General features: G+C 36.0%; 1 protein-coding gene across 1 annotated transcript in view; it reads left to right on the forward strand.

Moving 5' to 3' along the window:
- The window catches only part of zmat4a (zinc finger, matrin-type 4a), a 164,990-nt gene that overhangs the window by 49,053 nt on the left and 94,708 nt on the right, over positions 1 to 21,229 (forward strand). The window contains exon 3 of the mRNA XM_087253531.1: positions 845 to 934. Coding sequence (XP_087109657.1) covers positions 845 to 934 — 90 coding nt within the window. The remainder of the gene's footprint in view (positions 1 to 844; positions 935 to 21,229) is intronic.

Genomic DNA, 21,229 nt, shown 5'->3' on the forward strand with positions numbered 1-21,229 from the left:
TACTGGTATTTTGGAATGAATGTGTGAATGGTCTTTTCGGGAAAAAATCTGAAACTTCCTTGCCTGTGTGAACAACGCTTTCTTGAATTTACCAGCAAAGTCGTTGAATTCACTGCTATCACTGTGTGAAAGGGGCTAATGTGTGCATAAACCAACATAATAAAATGTTAATATCTATTTCTGAGTAAATGTGACTCTTTATAGCATCTTGTACTGAACATTCACTATAAGACTGACGGGAAACATGCAAGAAGCGATGCCAAATCATTTATGCAAAAATGTTGCCACTGGAGTTCATTCCTTGGAGTACTCTCTGTCTGCGAGTATGACTGGTGCCCTATTTATTTATGAATGCAATGATGACTCAAGAGTCAGAGCATGTGAGTGTATCTTTTCATCATAAGGAGACAACAGTCTGGCATGTGTGAAAATATGCTTTGATCTATCTGATTTTGTGTTGCATTGAGTTAGTTCAAGAGATTTTTAGAGGCCAGAAACAAACAAGCAAACAAGGAAGTTCAAGTAAAGTGTAACCCGGGTATGAACTTGGCCATCTTTGACTGATGTGAATGTCAAAGGTTTGATGTTAAACATGCAAGATGCTGAGAAAAATCCTTTATGTAAAAAAAAATGTTGCCACATCTGTCTTAATATTCAGTTTAATTTGCATTTTGAAAGGCTAAACTCACATGGATGAACTGTAATGAATATAAGAATTAAGAAAAGTTTAATAGGCTAATAAACATACAGTACATGTCCTTCACATTTGTTACAGCCTTCTTGAACTCAAACAACAACATTTTAACGATACGCATTTCATTTTTCTCTCTGCTTTTACTTTTAGAGCCGGAAACATGCAAACAAAGTGCGTCTGTATTACATGTTGCATCCAGTAGATGGGGGATGTCCAGCAAAGAAGCTCAGAACAGATGACGTGAGTATATTGCTATAGTTTAATGTGTCCATGAATTAATGTGCTTGTGTTTTTATTCATCTACTCGTTCATATTATAGTTGTAGTCATGCCTTTTTTTCTGGTATAATAGTGCATTGTAATGAATGTAATCACCAGCTGATTTAAGTACCAAGGCCTAAATCTTTATTACCCCCCACCGCCAAAATATTCTGAAACTGCACTCTAAAAAAACCCTTTAAAAAGTTTCAAAAAGGACTTTTCATCATAATTTCAGAGAGGCAGTAAATCGATAGTGCAAAAACGCATATTGAAACCTTCCTTTCTTGGACAGCAATTGATTTATCGGTTCTCTTCTGTGGAGTATTATGCTTGAGTGGTCAGATGAACACAGAATATTTCATAATATCTGATGTCCTAAAAATCTGATGTTTATTATTTTAGATCAATGCATTTGGTCTGCTGCTTTATGTTACTGATTTTGTTATCGAACAAAAGAAAAGCAATCACTAACTAATCTTAAATGCATTTTATAGATATAATAATGATGATTTTTCTTGTAATTAATATAACAAAGACTTTTGCTAGTTAAAGAAAATGTTAAAATGTACAATTATACTATATATTTTTATTAGTGGTGGGCCGTTATCACCGTTATCATGCTGCGTTAACTTGAGACTCTTATCGGGCTTAAAAAAATATCGCTGTTAATCTATTCTCAAAGTTGGGTTGGGAGCTGAGTCAATTCTATGCAAGCTATGATGACTTTTACCTTGATATTTTAGCACCGATGTATACCTGGCCGAATTGCGCTGTAGTTGGCAAGAATGAGTCTTTGAACCTGTGTGTATTCCTACTGTAAAATTACCACATCAAACATGGCATGCTGACATGGATGCAGTTTAGTAGAGTGAATCTGATTAATGTTTGCTCCACATCCAACTAACAGGCACCTGTAGAGGTTATGCGTTCCAGTAAAACATATATAGATAAAATTGACTGGCTGCTTTTTAAAATGAATGACGGTGAATGAAAGTCAAACTGGTGAGCAGTCTGACAAAAAAGTGCCCTTCTGAGTAAAATTGCCTTTCCGGATCTTTCACTTACTTTGAAGACACTACTGACTATGCTTACATGAACATCTGTAATGTAGTTATATGGCTTAATAGACAATAATATAATTAAGGTGTTTTCGTGAAGTGCATTCATATAAGAATTTCCTGTAATTTTGGGTGACTTTAACTACAGTTTGGCAGTTTCACTTTAACTCATGAACATTTCATTCATGCCCCCATGACAAACTGAGGTATTAGACGCAAATAAGGAGTAAGGATTGGTGAGAGTGTTATGGAATTTAATAAAGCGCGCCGAATGAAAAAAAAAAAAAAACTTACGCATTTTGTGATGTGTGTGTGCGGTACTGACAGCCGCGTGTGTGGATCTTGTTGGAAAATATGGCAAAAGTCCTCCATGAGGGTAATAGTTTGATTGCGGTGTTTACTTCAATAATGTCACTAATATATGCATACTCCATATCTTAATTCCATTTCTATTATGGTCAGTTATGACTTTAGTTGGATTAAGTTGATTAAAAATCACTGTTTCGAGCTTATGTTGGCCTAAAGTTCAAAATTCATGTTTACTGAATAAACAGTTAGTAAACACAAGTACATCTTGTTGAACATCATTTATTTTCATTGCCAATTATCATAGTAGTAACAGTACAATAGTAACAGTTTCTCAAGCAGTTTGTGATCCATTTTGAAAACAGGAGATTAGCCTGTCTAATGCGCCACCTGGCTTGAAAAACCCGTTCTCAAAGACTTACTTTTAGTCATTATTTGGGTAGCACACATATTCTGAATGGCTTCGGCAGAGTTCAAATGAGCCATTTTAATCTAGATTAATTCCAAGATTACAGTGAGATTAATCTGGATTAAAAAAATAATCTATGCACACCTATAATTTTTATATTTTGCTCTCTTTTTTATTTACATCTACTTACTGATTGTTTTCATATTTATTCTGTTTTTAATAAGGTTAATGAATAACAAACTCTTGATTATTGAAAACTTGTGATTATTATTAAAAAATGAATCTGAGGAGATGGTGCAGTGTTTTTACTTAATAATTTTCTTACACTTTGAATTATAATCAAATCAAACCAGCAGGCAAGAGGAATCAGGCCTCTAACATAAAGTACAGTTTGCAAGCGTCATAGCAATGTGTTTTATGTAGTAAAATACAGTGTTGGGCAAAGTTACTTTTGAAAGTAATGCATTACAATATTGAGTTACTCCCCAAAAAAGTAACTAATTGCCTTACTTTGTTACTTTATATGGTTCATAATGCATTATGTTACTTTTGCTTTACTTTTTATTGAGGCTAGATCTAGGACTGCTCGATTCCGTCTAAAATGAGAATCCCTTTTTTTTTGCTCAAAATCAAGATCACGATTTCTCACGGTTCTGAAAGGTTTATATGTGTAGGCTATTATTGTTAGTTCTCAAAGGTATGGTAAAACAACACGAATAATATAAGGCCTATGTTTAGGTCTTCTGTTGGTTAAACATCTACATTTTGTATAGACTTTGAATGGTAACCTATGGTAATGGTAGTTAGTTATACTGACCCAGTAAACATTTATTTGCATGGTCAACACTTTGTGTTTGCTTTGAAAAAAAAAACTTCAAATGCTTTTCGTAATCACAACTCAAAAATGCTATATGATCGTTTAAATGTTGTGCCTGGTTTTGGTTTCAGTTTCATGGCCGAGTGCGCTCATGTCATGGTTGTCGTAATTCTGAGAAAAAAACATACATAAAATCATACTTCTTGCACGGAAGTAAACAACATCACGGTCCTGATACAGGGTGCACAGAGTTTAGGAGGATAAGTAATTTAGACAATCTCCTTTTCCACTTCAATGATGCATTCACAAACACATTCTCTCATTAATTGCGTGACTTGTTGTGCCAACTTTAATTTTAATACAGTAATAAATGACTGGAACTGCCATAAATGTGTATTAACAGTAATAAATAAGTAGTAAATAACTGGAACTAAATGCATATGCTAAATACTATTTTTACTCGGATTAGTTGACTTCTGTATTATATCTAGAGGCCTTGCTAATTTAAGTTACAAATGTCCATGTCCACACCTATTTTTACATTTAAAAGCGGTGGATGCCTGGTATTATTTGATTGTGCTTATGACTGAAATCATAAATAGATATATTTACAAATTCCTAGGAGAGCTCTGTGTTTGTGAACACGACTGGTGTTCTATTTATTTATGTATGCAACGATGACTCAAGAGTCGTAGCATGTGAGAGTATCTTTTCATCATAAGGAGACAACAGTCTGGCATGTGTGAAAATATGCTTTGATCCATCTGGTTTTGTGCTGAATTGTGTTAATAGGTGAAGCTGTCTCTGCTCAAGAGATTTTTAAGCGGCCAGAAACAAACAAACAAGCAAACAAAGTTCAATTCAAGTGTAACTCAGCTCTGAACTTCGCCATCTTCTGAAATGAGTCTCGCTGAGATGATAGTCTGTCTGCTCGGCTTCTCTCTGTAGGATAGAGCAGACGTCTGCTTTATTGCTGTGTTTGATGGGGTGTTCACCCGACGAGAGGGCTTCATAAGCACAAAGTTGTGTGGATGTTGCTGGGATCAGCCGTTTTGTACTCTATTGTGCAGAGAAAGTCTATGATGCCTGTGGTTTTTGCAGATGTTACATGTGCCTCCAAACAGACCAACAAAGCTCTCACCACAGGAGATCAAATGCACATCTACAGTAAATGTTTATGCGAGCACTGGAGCTGAATCTTTGCCATCGGCAGTGCAGTTTGAATTAAATTGAACGCAGTGTATGTTTTTATTGATATTCTTCATGGTCACAGTAATTGTATACGTTATTAGCTATTGAGACTTTTTTAGAGAATTGCAGCAGTAATGGAGGTGATTATTATAGGGTTATTATATAGGGAAAGGAAACATCAATCTTCAGTGGCCAGATTGCAAAAGAGCATGTGCTGCTCTTAAATTCTTTGACTAAACTTCAACACTTGGCTTGTATTAGATCGATAGGAACAATGAACAGACATTTAAATAGTCATCGATCTCTATGTGTTCTCTGTCAATAGACTCTGCAGACAAACTAAACTTTGTGCAGGCTGGACAGCAGTTTTTAATGAGCCATTACCCAATGAAGCTGATGGTAATGAGGTAGATATATGAAAATAATAAGAATTACCTTTTTTTGAATGCACAGTGATAAAAGTGGCTACATTTTTTAAACTAAGTCACAGTATTTTCAGACCTTTAAATTGTTTGCTTGGTAACAAGTTTTATGCATTTTTTTTCTTGTTGGTTTGATTGTTTTTTGCAAGGCAGCATTTCTAAATGTATCAAAGATCAAAGTGTGATTAATTTTTGTTTACCCTAGGTACAATTTTTTTGGGGAGGGGGATTGGGCATGCGGCTCAGCTGTTCAGACTGACACAGACACAGTCATGGTGTTAATTTGTTTCATTTAATGACAGAAACAATTATTTGAACTGTACAACCGTAGAAGCTAAAAACTTTTTATCCACAAAATGCTTTTGGAAAAATGTTTCCAGAGTTTCTTGGTAAGGAAAGTCAGAAAATTCTGGCCCATTTATTGAGATCCACATGCAAGCTGCAAGATGGTCTCCTTGCAGTCTATTGGGAATGTTTTGTCTTGACCTGCAAATTCATTAACTTTTAAAATTTAGCTTAAAGCAGCTAATGCTATTGTAAAAGCTACTGCATTTATTACCCTGTTCATGGTTGAGAAGTCCCTCTCACAGTTTTCACTGCTGACTGGGACCGTCAGGGCAATAGAAGCTATTTTAAACTTAAAATAGAAAACTAGATTTTTAAAAACTAGAAAGTTGGCCAGTTTCTCTCAAGCGCTATTAGTAAACAAGTACATTACTAGTACATTGATATTAGTATACTACTCAAAATAAGTATACATTTATACTTGACCTTTGACCGTGTGTGTGCGAGTAAGACCAAATGGGCGCGAGGTAGAATGGGTGCAGGCAAGAGAGCCTGAGTGCACGCGAGAGAGTTCAAGTGTTGGAGGATTAGAGAGGCCGAGTGTTGCTGGACAAGAAAGACAGAGAGATTATACTAGACAGAGAGACTATACTATTACTATTAACTATTACTATACTGTTAATTGCCATCTCTTGCATGTCAGTTGGCATTTCTTTGTGAAGTTTGAATGTTCTCCCAGTGTTGGCGTGGTTTTCCTTCCTTTCGCAAGCTCAAACTCTACTGTGACTGCAATTTTAGTCATTCACTATTATTGGAACGACATATAGAAATAGCTGATAATGCACTTCGCTGGATCTCTTATTTAAGTGACAGAAAACAGTTTGTTCAGATAAAGAGTAGACGCTCTGATCCTGTTTCAGTCATTCATGGTGTTCCTCAAGGGTCAGTATTGGGTCTACTTTAATTTGTTTCTTATATTTTACCTCTAGGTCATATATTTTATTCTTATGGCATAACTTTTTTATTTTTATACAGACGATACACAAGTATCACAAAACCTACAACATCTCTCCCCTCCTCTGACCTTACTAAATGTCTACATGACATTAATGTACTTTATGGATGACAAATATTTTCTTAAAGTTAAATGCAAGTAAAACTGAAGCCCTTCTGAATGGCTATAAGTCTGTTTTATCCAAAACTCAATCCTTTACCCTGCACATTGATAACTTCCCAGTCAATTTTTCAACCCACATGAAAAATATTGGGGTTATACTGGATGGCATACTCTCATTTGGTTCTCATATTAGTAATATCTCACATTTTGCCTTTTTAAATTTGCGTATCATTACAAGACTTTACTCTTCATATCTTAACAAAGTACTTCATTTGCTTGTTCATGCTTTAGTTACATCACAGACTGATTACTGTAACTCTCTCCTAACTAATAAGCAGCTTCATAGACAACAGAATACAGAATTCAGCGGCTAGGATAGTTACCTGCTCGCATGCTTCAGATGACATAACTCCAATTCTCTTTTACCTGCACTGTCTCCTAGTTCACTATCGAATACAATACAAAATCCTCCTCTTAACATCCAAAGCTCTTCATAACTTGGCACCTCACTATCTCTCTGATCTTAATTTGTGCACTACTTTGCGCTCACTGAGATCATCTTCTGCTGATTTGTTATCTAATCCAAACTTTAAGATGAAATCATTTGGTGGCAGGGCTTTTAGTTGTACAGCACCAAAGTTGTGGAACTCCCTGCCTTTGCACATTCACCAGGTGGACACTATTTCCAATTTTAAATTTCAGATAAAAATATTTTCGTTTAGGATAGCTTTTAATGATTTTCTGGGCTAATATTATGTCGATTGTTATTTTTGTTGCTTGTATTTTTATGTTGTGCTTGCGATATGCTGTAAGGTGTCTTTGAGTGCTTTAAAAGGCACATATAAATAAAAGCTATTATTATTAGTATAATTGTAATAATAATAATAATTGTTATTATTATTATTTTCATTTTTGTATAGTTATGTAACTCATTTACTAATTCAGTTGCTATTTGTGAAAAGTAACTAATAACAATAAGTAATTACTCTTTTAGAGGAACGTGCCCATTAGCGATGAGCAGTGATATATTACTACTAAAATGTAAGTAGTTTTTTCTGCTGTTGTTTATCAATGACTAAGTAAATGAAATTGAAATTTGTATGCAAGTCTTACTAATTATCTTACTTTTATCAAAGCTTGATGTTTTTTTTTTTTTTTTTTTTTTGAGGTCTGAAGTCTTCATTTAAGGTCCTAATGTTTAAGACAAGTTTTCCCACTTAATCATTAAATTAATCCTCTTACACATTCTTATCACTTATCAGTTAATGTAGTTTTGAAAATCAATATGAAAAAGTGCAAGATGTGGAATTTTTTTTGGTGATTACCTTCTGTGCCATTAACCTATAAACGCGATAGAGAAAAACTCAGGAGTCAGGAGGCGTTCACTCAAAATCAGCACTTTTCACAGTGGGACTGAGGGAGTAGAGTGGAACTGAAAGCAATTATTTTTCCACTACATTGCCCTTTCTGATATTTATAGATCAATGAACTCTACATGGCTACTGTTGTGCGTATGCTGCTTTCAGATATTGTTGCAATGTTTCTTTTTTTTGCTCCACAGAAAAATAAAAGCTTTGTGCCAGCAATTTTACTTGATTGGACAAGAAATGTACATTTGTATTGTAACCATCGATAACTATAATGTGCAATGATTTCTAAATATGTCAGGTTCGCTAGCAGCTTGCACCTTTTTTGGTATTCACAAAGATACTGTCAGTCCTTACCTTAGACATTCGGTAGGTGTGGACAGTGACCTTACTGCAAATGCTTGCATGAGTTTCCATTTCAGTTGCAACATTTATGAGACAGAGATATTGGAATTGATCACAGATGCTATTTACAAAAATTGCAGTAGTTCTACCAATAAAGCATTTTGTACTGTGATCTTTTTGACTAACTGCATCTCTGTTTAATGCTTATTGTCTTTTTTCATATTTATTTTGTGTTGTAACTTGTCACTTTATGTACACTCGAAGCTTCTGTAGCAAATTCCTTGTGTGTGAAGCACACTTGGCAATAATACTGGTTCTGACTCTTATTCTGATAGTTGCTGTATTATAAGGAACTTGAAAACAGAGAAGACAGATTTCATCATGGTCATAGATTTGTAATCACAGTGAACGTTGTTATCTGAAAATAGCAATTACAATGCAACATTATTTTCTATTTGCATTTTAAATCTATGCATTTATACAATTGCAGTCTTAGAAAACTAGGCCATGTTTGAAAAAAACTGGTCTGAGAAATTTACAGTTTGTGATTAATATATACTGTTTTGTGATCCCTATAAAGCAGGGGTATCTAAACTTGGTTCTGGAGGGCTGGTGTCCTGCTGAGTTTAGCTCCAACTTGCTTCAACACACCTGTTAGGAAGTTCTGGTATTTCTAAGAGCTTGATTTCTGGTTCAGGTGTGTTTGATAAGGGTTGGAGTTAACCTCTCCAGGACACTGGCCTTCCAGGACTGAGGCCCGGTTTACATTAATACGCTTTAGTTTTAAAACACATAAGTTTTGCTAGGATTAGACCATCCGTCCACACTACGGCAGAGTTTTCAAGCGGTGAAAACAGAGCTTTTTGAAAATGATGAAGAGGCCATTTTCATTTGAAAGCGCTGCTGCTCGTGTTAGTGTGGATGGGGAAAAATTAAGACATCTGAAAACGGAGGCAGGGCTGCAGACATTCTGAGACATCTGATTGGGGCTATTTCCTCTATATTAAGTAGCCTACACAAAGTTTAGTATTGCATCCTCTCCTTGTAAGTTCAGACTTCACAAGTTTATGGAAAATAAACTTCCGAGGAAATGTCAAGGAACCTCTTTCATCCTGGCTACGCCGTTTCACTTTCTTTACAATAAAATAAAAACATGATATAAGGAACTGCCTATTTTCATTTTGATATTAACTTAACAGACACCAAAAATGTTGAGGCATTGTGTAGCTACATTTTTTTATGACCGTTATTTTTACTGCATGCATATTTATAACAAAACAGAGCCTATAACATAACTGCCTCCTTTTATTTCCATTGAAAATACAAAACATACCCTGTCTCGTTTGCTGAATATTAGTTTTAATAATCAAAAATGGTCATTATAAAAGTGTAACATACAATAAGTTTATACATTATAAGAAATAAATGCAGGCAATCAGTAAATAAGCAGAATCAGCGTACACTGTTACATTAATTAATATATTAACCTATCTTTGTGCTCCAAAACACATTAAGTGAGAACAAGTAATAGATTCAAAAGACCAAAGCCAGGGAATATGTCGTTAGATAGAGACAACATGATTAATTAAATATGACGTTTAACAAATATAGTGAGATTAGATCCAGTGGTAGATCCTTGATGAACAGTCTGACGTGCACAGCTCTCGTCTGAGTAGAGGTGCTCAAAGCACCCGCTGACTGCCTGGAGCTCAGACGCACCCATATGCTGCAGTGCATGCCAGAGGGTGTGTATGGTCACGTGATGTGGGTTTTCAGTGGTACAGTTTGGACGGAGATCTGTTCAGAAATGCTAGGGGAATCACCAGTGTGGACGCAGATCATTTTCATTCTTAAAAGCCGTTTTAAACCTAAAACATATTAGTATAACAGGGGCCTGAGTTTGGACACCCCTGCTATAAAGCTATTCACAGCATGTGCAATCAGTTGAGTTTAAAAGTCAGTGTAAAAACTATTCCAGAAAAGAATAGTATTGATATTCACAGTGTATGTTTGGTATCTTTGGTATCTGAGAACAGAAAACACTCTGATAAAAGTCACAGGAACTACAAATTATCAACAATAAAAGAGGTTCCGTGGCAAGGAAATGCCGAATGTACGGGACCTAAGAGTACATTTAAGAATTTATTATGTTGTAAAAGTAAGTGGTTTTCAGCTCACTTTTGGGCTTTTCAACTGCGCTCCACACTTAGCATATTATACTTTTTTTAGTACCACCTCATAGACAGCTGAGATGGAAGCATTGTGGTCCACAGAGAAGGTCCAGATTTTTCTTTCATTGTCAATATTGGAACTTTCCAAATTTTTCAGAGTTGTAGTCCACAGTTACTCAATTGAGTGGTACGACATTACTTTCAAATCCAATATACAGTAGTTGGCACAGTATAAGATTTTAGGCAAACAGACAGTGATGTAGTAGAGGCAGAGTTTAGCCACACTCTTACGCAATAAAGTGCCACAATTTGTCATTTTTGCAGATTAGCTTCGAAATGAGATTTATTTAGACTTACAATACAGTTCTGAGTTGTTTTGAACTGACTTAAAACTTATAGGACGTTTTCAGCCCCAAAGCTCATTGGAAATACATTTTTGCGAAATGTAAATTATCTTGTCCTGGGTACATTTTGTTGCACATATGAGATGACAGAGCCACTAGAGACCACAGTCTACTTTTTACAAATCTGAAAAACATAACTCTGCATATGATTTGTTGTTCATTCAGATACACTTGTTGTCTTTTCAAAATTTAACATTAAACTGCACTGGAACCACATAGTTTTACATTCATTTTACATTGTGTTTATCTTTTGTGAAACCGTGCTTCACTGAACTCGATCCAGAGTGTTGTGCATAACAAAACAAGGTGAGTTACCAAGCAAACTGACCACTCCCGAGAGGTTGTCCATATGGAGATGAACAAAGACAAACGTATTCGATCACAAATAATAGACACCATGAAGTTATTTTATGGTATTTATTTGATTCTATGCAACAAGCTCCACAAAAAAATCCTTTATTTGTCGATAATATGTCCCTGTAAATATCAATAGTGTGAAAAGAAACAACACTTTTGGTGTCATAATGCCTCGTAGCGTCCATTTAATTAAGAAACTGCAATCAATCATATGTTCGTTTTTGCACTTTCATATTTCCAATGAGCCTTTTTTTATGTTATTAATATACAAAGATCTATGTCAGAAAAAAAATTAAGCAAATAAGAATTTTTTTTAGTTCATGACCACTTTAATGTTGAAATTCATAATTAAACAATTACATTTTGTCAGTATAAATGTAGACACCTGTCAGTCAGCGCTACACACACTTTAGTGTTTTCCACCTCTCCTCTCTTATCCCAGATCATAGGGCTTTATAAGTGAAAACTGGCCCTTGACCATTGTGAAGAAGCAAAATCCACCTGCATTAAGAGTCAGTAAGCAGCCAAGTTCTAACAAGCTGTCCTCTGCTCTCTCAACGCCTAATAAAGCGGCTGCAGATCGTACAGGAGATCACTGGTCACATCCATCTGCTTAACACGAATCAGCTGTCTGCAGCAGCTACTAATAGCTACATGGTCCCCTAAGGACGCTTTAAAAACCTCTCCCCAAGACTCCGGCACTGTAACTCAATGCAAGTTTCTGTTGCGGAGGATACAATTAGCAGCCTGGGACAACTTCTGTGCTGATCGAATGGCCCATAGGATACTTACTCCTATTTAATTAGCGGTGATTAAATCAACCCCTGCTGGGGCTCGAGTTTCCAGGGGAGAGAAGGGCAGACGGAGCCCATGTGGAGGAACTGAAAGAAAGTGGAGAGAAGAAAGTGAGCTGGAACTCGAGCCTGGATCTACAGCTTTTGTTCTAGCCTTTGTTTCACTCAGTTAATGACAGATCTGTGACTGTGCAACGTCCACAGGACGTGAGAGTGATACTGCTGTTTAGTTTCCTTTGTACATTTACATTTGAGTTTATGTTTCGTTCTGTTGCGCTTTGTGTATCGGCAGAATTCATTTCAGTGGTGCACTGCAAAAAATGTTTTCTTTTCTTTTTTTTTTTCAAGTTTTTTTCATGCTTTTTTTCTGTAGGTTTCAAGTCCAAATATTTACCAATTCTTAAATCAAAAACCATTTTCTAGACAAGTAAAAAATATATTGCTGTGATTTTTAGAAATAACAAGTCAAAATTAAGATAATTACTGCTTAAAACAAGCTGAATTATCTGCCAGTGGGGTAAGAAAATATACTTAATTAACTAAACTCTGTGTACCCAGTACCGGGTCTGTGACGTCATTTACTTCCCTATTCTTTAATTTTTAAAGATCTCTACTGGCCCAATACCCCCATAAGTGGTTTTGTTCTCTCATTAGTTGGAATAGAATAACTTTTGCATAGATTATGATAGAGACATTTTTCTTTTTTCCTATTATTACTGGCGTGTGCAGGAACCAACAGAATTAATTACAGCATTTTATTTATACAGCAGTTTATTATAATGCAGACAACATATATAATTATTTTTATGACTTTCCACCGTCTTTAATGAAAATTTAAAGGGTTTTCTTTAAAATGATACCAAACTTTTTCATCTACATCGCTACATGTGGATTTGGGAAGCTTTTTAATTTGGATAGGCAAAATCCAGGCGGAAAGCCCAAAATAGCACTTGCCTTTTAAACAATTACATTATTTAACTTGTACCACTAGCAGATTATTTAGCTTGTTTTAAGGGAAAAACTCACTTAATTTTTAGTTCTTATTTTTGAAAAAAAAAGAAAGAAGAAAAAAAATATTTATATATAAATATTAAATATAAATATATATATTTATTTATTTTTTTATTATCTAGAAAATGCTTCTTGATTTAAGAATATTTTGTAAATATTTGGACCAGATTGTTATCGATAGTGTGCAGGAATTTATTGCAGGGTTCACAAAGCAATTTACACAGTATTTTTAAGTAATCCTCACCGATTAAATACATGCCTTGAATATTTTTCTGCTGGAGGATTAAAAAAATTAATGACCATGACTTCTAGATTTGTAGTTATTAAGTATAAATGATCATATGCTGTGTACTACAGTATAAGGACATTAAAAAGTAAAAATAAAAACGTCTGACCTTTCTCCTGGCATACTCTTGTCTGTCTTCCTGTATGATTTCCGTCTTTCCTTTCTGTCTCATGTTCTCCCTGTGCTCGCGTGGGTTTTCCCCACGTTCCCCGGTTTCCTCCCACAGTCTGAAGACCTATTTCATAAATTGACTAATCTAAAGTGACGTCTTAAGACAAACTGTTAGCCAGTTATATCTTAGCTATTCTTAGCACTTTCACAAGCAGGGGAGTTCTCGAGACATATATGAGCTCAAACTCCTCTCTCGCCCTTCAAAAGAGAGAGAGCCCTAGGCTCGAGGAGATTCTGAGCTCAGGTGAACTCTTGAAAGTCTGAGATATAATGCTTTTCAATGTTAATATTACACTATAAAAAAACCTGGGTTCCACATGATTGATTTGTGTTGGGATAACACGAAGAAATAAGAATTAAACATAAAACAGTTTAGTTGTTCCAACGTAATCTCAAGAATTGTGTTGTTTCAGCTCATTTTAAACAAGTAGTTTGAACGAGCAACATAAAATATTTTTGAGTGTACTTTAGTAACCTAGTAATACTACCCTCTAATTAAGGAGAGAAGATTTGAAAAATAAATATGATTAGGACAGACAAGTGTCTAAAAAATGTGTATAACATCATCCCATATTGAAGTATCTGTTGAGGCTGAGTGGTTTGATGTGAACTGACAACACTGTGTTTACCATGGCTGGCAAAGCATCCTGTTCTCATGGAGACACAGACCAGATTGAGTCAAGGCATCTCTGACCCCTTTTATATTGTCTTGTTTGAAGTGAGCACTTCTCCATTCTTGCTGGAAAAATAAGGTTCAAATAAAAAATATTTAGAAATATAAGTGAATGCTCCTATTTTATTTTTTTTTGTTATAGTTAAAAGCATGTTGTACACTTTATTTGATTTTCAGCATTCTTAAGTCCTGAAGCAGTACTTTAGCCTTGCTGTGCAGCCACAGAAGCGTATATACTGTATACCATGTGAACAGAATTAAACCTCAAAAGGTTTTACACTGAAGCAATCTCCACAAAGCCCCCAGAGCGCTTTCACCAGCAACTACTGCCTGCAAGCATCAGACACATTGCTGAACTGAGGTCTTTCATTGTTCACAAAAAAAAAAAAAGTACTCTGCTTTATAGATCATATATATATTTCCTTAGAGGAGCACAGGCTTAAGCTTCAGATCTACTCTAAAAAAAGAAAGAAAATAACCACAAGGAAGCTATATAGCCTTTGAAAAAAAAAAGTGTGCAAAAGCATATTTTCATTTCGTCAGAAGGTGATGTTACTTTTTGATTGTGCTATCTCTATAAGTATATTGAACACATTATGTGATGTGTATTTTGTCATACATTTTCTTTTCTTTCCTTTTTAATATTTGTGGCATCTTTATGTTATTTTAAACACTTTTTATATTTTTAGTTTTATATTTGCATACATAAATACAGTAAATTTGTCCTTCAGAGATTTGTGCACGTTGTCACATCTCTCCTCTTCTTATTTGATCTGCAGTCAAAAATTCAGTATCTCCTTCCCACAGGCCAGTTCTGCTGTTTCAATGAGATGGTTATCAGCTTCCTGATTATTCCATCACAGCCCTGATGAACCCTGTCAGACTCTGAGTACTTAGTTTAGCAATAGGCAGTCATTTGTCACTTTGAATTGACTTTATATGATGCTGCAGAGATATGCAGAGTTCTGGCTTATTGCACAAATGAAGCATTAAAAAATGAGACAAACTGATTTCAGTTTCTGAATTAAGTTTGATTTTTGAGTTTGATTTTTATGATCTCAGTATGACATAACATTGATGAAAATACCGATTCTATAGCATATAAATGTAGGGATGGATTTTACTCAGACTTAAATGTGCCATGTAATAAAACAACAAAACTCTGGAATCTGAAAAAAAGGCCCAGGATAGACTTTGACTCATCCTTGCTCTCTTTCTTGAACTTCCCTTTCCCTCTGGTATTGATAAATACTCAGGTGTGACTGGTAACTTGTTTATTATCTTTGATAACCTTTCATTAAACCCAACAGATGATTAAATCTTTTAGTCACTGGTTAACTTTAACAAAAAAAAAAAAATAAAAAACATTCATTGCTCTCATGGGGTATTTAAAGAGAAGGACTGAATGTCTCAGGGTTGCAAGTCTGTATCCAGACCAGGCTATCGTGCAGATCTCTTAAGCTCAACACTACAGTATGTACTATATAATTTGGTCTTCCATGTATCCTCTTAGATTTAGGTTTGAGTAATTAATGTTGTGCATTTACTTCTGAATTGGCTTTAATTGTTTTTCTGTAATTGGCATATGTTTTTATCTGGAAAATAAATGTTAACTTTTTCGATTAATTCTGAAGTCTTCCAAATTCCAGTAGATTATGTGGAGTCTGTGCTACTGCTATATTGTGACATGATTTTATAGATTTTTAAGGTGCATATGACTGCCGGAGCAGCGTGGCATGGCAGCATGAAGACATTTTAATCATTTAATCACTGATATGAAAAAGTTGGCAGTTCATTCTACTGTTGCGATCCGTGACTAATAAAGGGACCAAGCTGTAAAGAAAATGAATGAATGAATATTAACATGTTGTATGGAAATGACTAAATTAACTAGTCTTTTAGTACTATTGAGCAGGAGGCAACAGACTAATTGGGTATTAGTTAACCCTGCATACTCTGACTGAATGAATGCAAACTTCAGAATGTCGAGATAGTGTCCGTGAGAAGAAATGCAATCCTGAGACGTGGAACTCTAGCTGCGTTTGCTCACTAATGAACATACAATTAAGAATATCAGAAAAGTAGAATAACCAAAACTGGTCAGATTGAACTCGGAGTCGAAAACAAAAATAAATATATTCTAATAAATAACACAATTCTTTCCAGAAGCTCTAAAAAGGCTTACACGCAATTAACCTTCGACTATTCATCAGATTTCATCGTTGGGCAGACAGATTGGAATCTTACGTGAGAAACAACAAAATTAACAGAATGTGTTTTTATAGTGTTTTTTTTTTTTTTTTTACTTGTTACTTGTTTAATGTTCTGAGATCTAATGATCTGTAATCTAATGTTTACTGTGATCTGCATAGGGTCTAATATATGTCAGTATCCTAGAATGGCTCATCACAATGAGACAGTCGTTTACATTGACCATCTTATACTGTAAAAATCGTAAACTTAATCTGTAAACCTCATGTAAATGAAATACTTCAATCTAAATAGTGCCATTACGCTCATAATCTTTAAAAAAGATGAGCTTAATGTCATTATTTAGATTGAAGTATTGTGTTTACATGAGGTTTACATCTCATTGTGATGAGCCATTTTAAGACAATGCCTTTAAGCTATTTTTTTTTCTTTAATTAAAGTATTCAGGCATGCAAACACCTTATTTTATTTCTGCCATTTATTGCAAAGTGGATATTGTGGATATACTCATGAGCAACTGAAGTTTCCACTGGTATCATAGATTTACAGAATAAACATACAATTTTGACTGTGCTTTTGTAGACCATGTCTTGCAATGACCCTACTCCACACAGCTTGTCCATCCTCAGCACGAACAGAAATCGCTGAACTCTGTTAAACACAACTTGCTGCCACCTCTACTCCTTCACCAACAAATGGCGTGTAGAATGTGACTGCAGTGCAGACAAATCCAGCTGAAGTGGCATTGCTGCCACATATCTATGGAACTTAAAAATTAGATGCGATAAAATTAAAACAGCTGTCAGTAATACCTACTCTTTGTAAGACCATCAGTTGTGCTGTACAGGGAGGCCTAGGAATTGAATCTAATCCTGACATTTAGCTATATATTGCAATTAAGCCCTTACTCTGATTACTGGAAATATTCACATTATTTGTGTGCATGTAAACATCAGCCTTCAGTGGTGTGGCCAGTACATAGCAAACCCTTAGAGTAAACTGATGCCATGTTCTATTTTGACAGGTTCCAAGTATCAGTGTAGACTGCTTCTAGCTATCCGACAGGACATATTGCAAAACACTGATGCTTGTGCCTGATAGACGTGAAGGTAAAGTTGAAGACGTGCAAAGACTGTTACTTCACACTTGGATTTGTTTGTCAAATATTAAATAACACTCTATTTTTTTTTTTTTACCTCTTGCTACAACTCTGTTATGGGCTAAAGAGCTGCGGTGGTGTAGAAGCTGGCAGTGATCATCTGCACAGGGTGTCTTTTGTCATTGTATGACATAAAACTGAGATGAAACAGTCTGTTTTGACAGCTTGCTTTCAGTAAGTTATTTTTGGACTAATGAGGAGTTGAGCTCTGAAGCTTACTGGATTTTTTTTATTGTACAATGACCTTAATAAAAGGTTAAGGATATTATGGTTTATCAGTTCGTGACCTATTTGTAGTTTATGCAATCTTATCATTTAATTGAAATTGCATCCCTCTTGCAACACCCTTGCAATGTCTGCTCTTCTCTTACTGTTTGACATTTCCTCCACCAAAAGATGTGACACCCTGTCACTCACCTGAGATGAACCAGTAGCAGATCATAACCACTGTACAATAAAATCAACTCTATGACTGTGTACTTGATTCACTTTTTCCATATGTTTACTCTGTTAACTTTTGGTATTGAAAATGTAACTATTCTATTTTATCAAAGTGAGGTTATTAACATTTTAGTAGTATGAAAGTATATATAGCTTTCAGTTGCAAAGCAGTGGGGGTGGATGAGATTCACCCTGTGTATCTTAGGTTTCTGGATGTTGCGGGGCTGTCTTGGCTGACACTACTGCGAGGATGTCTTGGCTGTCTCTACAATATCGCATGGAGGTCAGGGGCAGTACCTCTGGACTTGGCAACTGTGGTGGTGGTTTCCATTTTTAAGAAGGGTCTGCTCCAACTACAGGGGGATCACACTCCTCAGCCTCTCTGGAAAAGTCTATACCAGGGTACTGGAGAGGAGGATCCAGCCCAATGGTAGAACCTAGGTCCTAGAGGGAACAATGTGGTTTTCGTCCAGGCCATGGTACACTGGACCAGCTCTATACCCTCACCAGGGCGCTCGAAGGTTCTTGGGAATATGCCCAACCAGTCCACATGTGTTTTGTGGACTTAGAGAAGGCATTGGACTGTGTTCCTTATGGCATGCTGTGGAGGATACTCTGGGAGTATGGGGTCAGAGGCGCTCTGTTAAGGGCTGTCTCGTTCCTGTATGAACAGAGAAGAAGTTTTGTTCGCATTGCCGGCAACAAGTCAGACTTGTTTCCAATGCATGTTGGACTCCGGCAGGGCTGCCCTTTGTCTCCAATTCTGTTCATAACTTATATGAACAGAATTTCAAGGCGTAGCCTTTGGCTGGAGAGGGTCCAGTTTGGGGACCACAGGATTTCATATATTTTATTCGCAGACGATGTTGTTCTGTTGACTTCATTAAACATAGACGTTTAGCTTGCACTGAGATGGTTTGCTGCCGAGTGTGACGCGACTGGGATGAGAATCAGCATCTCTAAGTCTAAGGCCATGCTGCTCCACCAGAAAAAGCTGGTTTACCATCTCCAGATTGGAGGAAAGTCCTTACCCCAGTTGAAGGAGTTCAAGTATCTTGGGATTTTGTTCACGAGTGAGGTAAAGATGGAACATGAGATTGACAGGCAGACAGGCAGCAGTAATGCGGCAAATATACCTGTCCGTTGTAATAAAGAAGGAGCTGAGCCAAAAAGGCCAAGTTCTTGGTTTTCTGGTCAATCTATGTTCCTACTCTTACCTATGTTCATGAGCTTTGGGTCATGACTGAAAGAACAAGATCTTGGATACAAATGGCTGAAATGAGTCTCCTTCACAGGGTGGCAGGGCACAACCCTATAGATAGGGTGAGGAACTCTGTCACCCAGGAGCAGATTGGAGTAGAGCTGCTGCTCCTCCACATTAAGAGAAGTCAGCTGAGATGGCACGGGCACAGGATGCCTCCTGGACGCCTTCCTAGGGAAGTGTATCAGGCATGTACCACTGGAAGGCAGCCTCAGGGAAGACCCAGGATACGCTGGAAGGACGATGTCTCCTGGCTGGCCTGGGAATGCCTGGAGATCCCCCAGAGAAGCTCCAGGAAGTGTCCGAGGCAAGGGAAGTCTAGGATTCTCGTCTAAGACTGCTGCCCTCGCGACCCAGCCCTGGAAAAGCAGATGAAAATGAGCAAATAAATGAATGAAAATATATATCATCTGGGTTGCTCATGTAAATTATGGTCCAACACTGGGTAATAAGCTGCCAATTACTTTGATTTAATTCTATTCTCAGCAGAACTACACCATGAAGTACAAGTTAATAACCATTCAGAGCCCTGAGATACAAGAGGTAGTAAATTAAGTTAACTGATTATGCTTTGACAATGGCATTTTTGTCATGCCAGTAAATGCTTGAATTAAACCACGTTTATTTATTTTGCTTGTCAATCAATACTGTAATTATAGTAATTATACAGATTAAGGCATTCATGAAGAAAACTGATTTTGTTGAAAATATGAAGTTGTAGTTATATCTTCATACAAGCAGTGGCTCTCATGCCATGTGCTGGTTTCAATTTTCAATCCATTTTCTCTCCCTCCTTCAATTTCTTACCCCTCAACTCTATATCAATAAAAAGCTAAAACATAAATTGAAATAAAAAATTTAAAAAAAAAAACGTGTAGAGTTGGGAAAGGTATTCATGAGCATGCATGCAAGCAGAACAGATTAGCTATCGCTGAAGCTGATGATTGTTGAATACAAAGAGGCTTCATTGTAATGTGCAAATAGGCTGCATTAGAAAACAAGCATTCACAAAGCAACCTCAGAACAAAAACAATTTCAGATTGCATTCACTCTATCTCGTTCATAGTTTGACTTCTTTTAAATGCAGTGCTTTTCAGAATGTTTATTTTCTGTTTAAGCGAGTTAAGTCATTTAAAAGGCAGAAAGTAAGTTATTTGCTCTTTAACTTTCCTGACAAGTGCTGATGAATCTTGATCAGCCTGAGAGCGTAATGCACGAGCTAAATACCTAACAATAAGTTTTATTTAAATTTTTGCTAATGTCATAGCATTTAAAGGGATAGATGAAAATTATGTAATCATTTACTTACTCTTGACTTAAAATCAGATCCTCTAATTTTTGGCGCTAAAAATTTTTGTGGTGGTAATTTCCAGAAATGTGTAGACAATTTTGCATCTATCTATATATATATATATATATATATATATATATATATATATATATATATATATATATATATATATATATATTATGCCCTTAGGGTCGGGCTTTGGGCCAATTTTCACATCATAGTTAGCATGCTTTATCATTTTTGTATTTATTTATTTTTTTAAGTTTAATGAGATCTAATGCAAGCAGTCCGGAAGCACCAATGTTGCCTTGCACATAGAGATTTCCAGCCATGTACAGTACAATGGAGAACATATAGGGGAATGGCAAACTTAAAACTGTGAAAAATACTAGAGAAATGACAAACTCTGGTCAACTTTGCAACCTAGGGACAACTTTAAATGATGAGCCAACTGGTTATGCACAATGCAAACCTAACATTTCTTTTTATTAAATGCAAATCTGGTCTATTTTAATGGCTGTAACAGTATGTACCATTTGGTGAAAAAAAAAGATGGGTTTCAGGTGAGACTCAAACCAAAAATTTTGACAAGCCGTTGGACAAAGGCCGCGCTTGGGCTTAGATATAAGGCCCGTAAACTGGACAGGCTGCAAAACATTTCCCTCACTCTCATGAATGTTTGTATTGTGAGGGTGCAGATGAGATGTCATTTTTCGAGAGACACTCAG

Source organism: Danio rerio, chromosome 5 (genome assembly GCF_052040795.2).
Source record: "Danio rerio strain M-AB ecotype USA chromosome 5, GRCz13ab, whole genome shotgun sequence".
Lineage (NCBI taxonomy): Eukaryota > Metazoa > Chordata > Actinopteri > Cypriniformes > Danionidae > Danio > Danio rerio.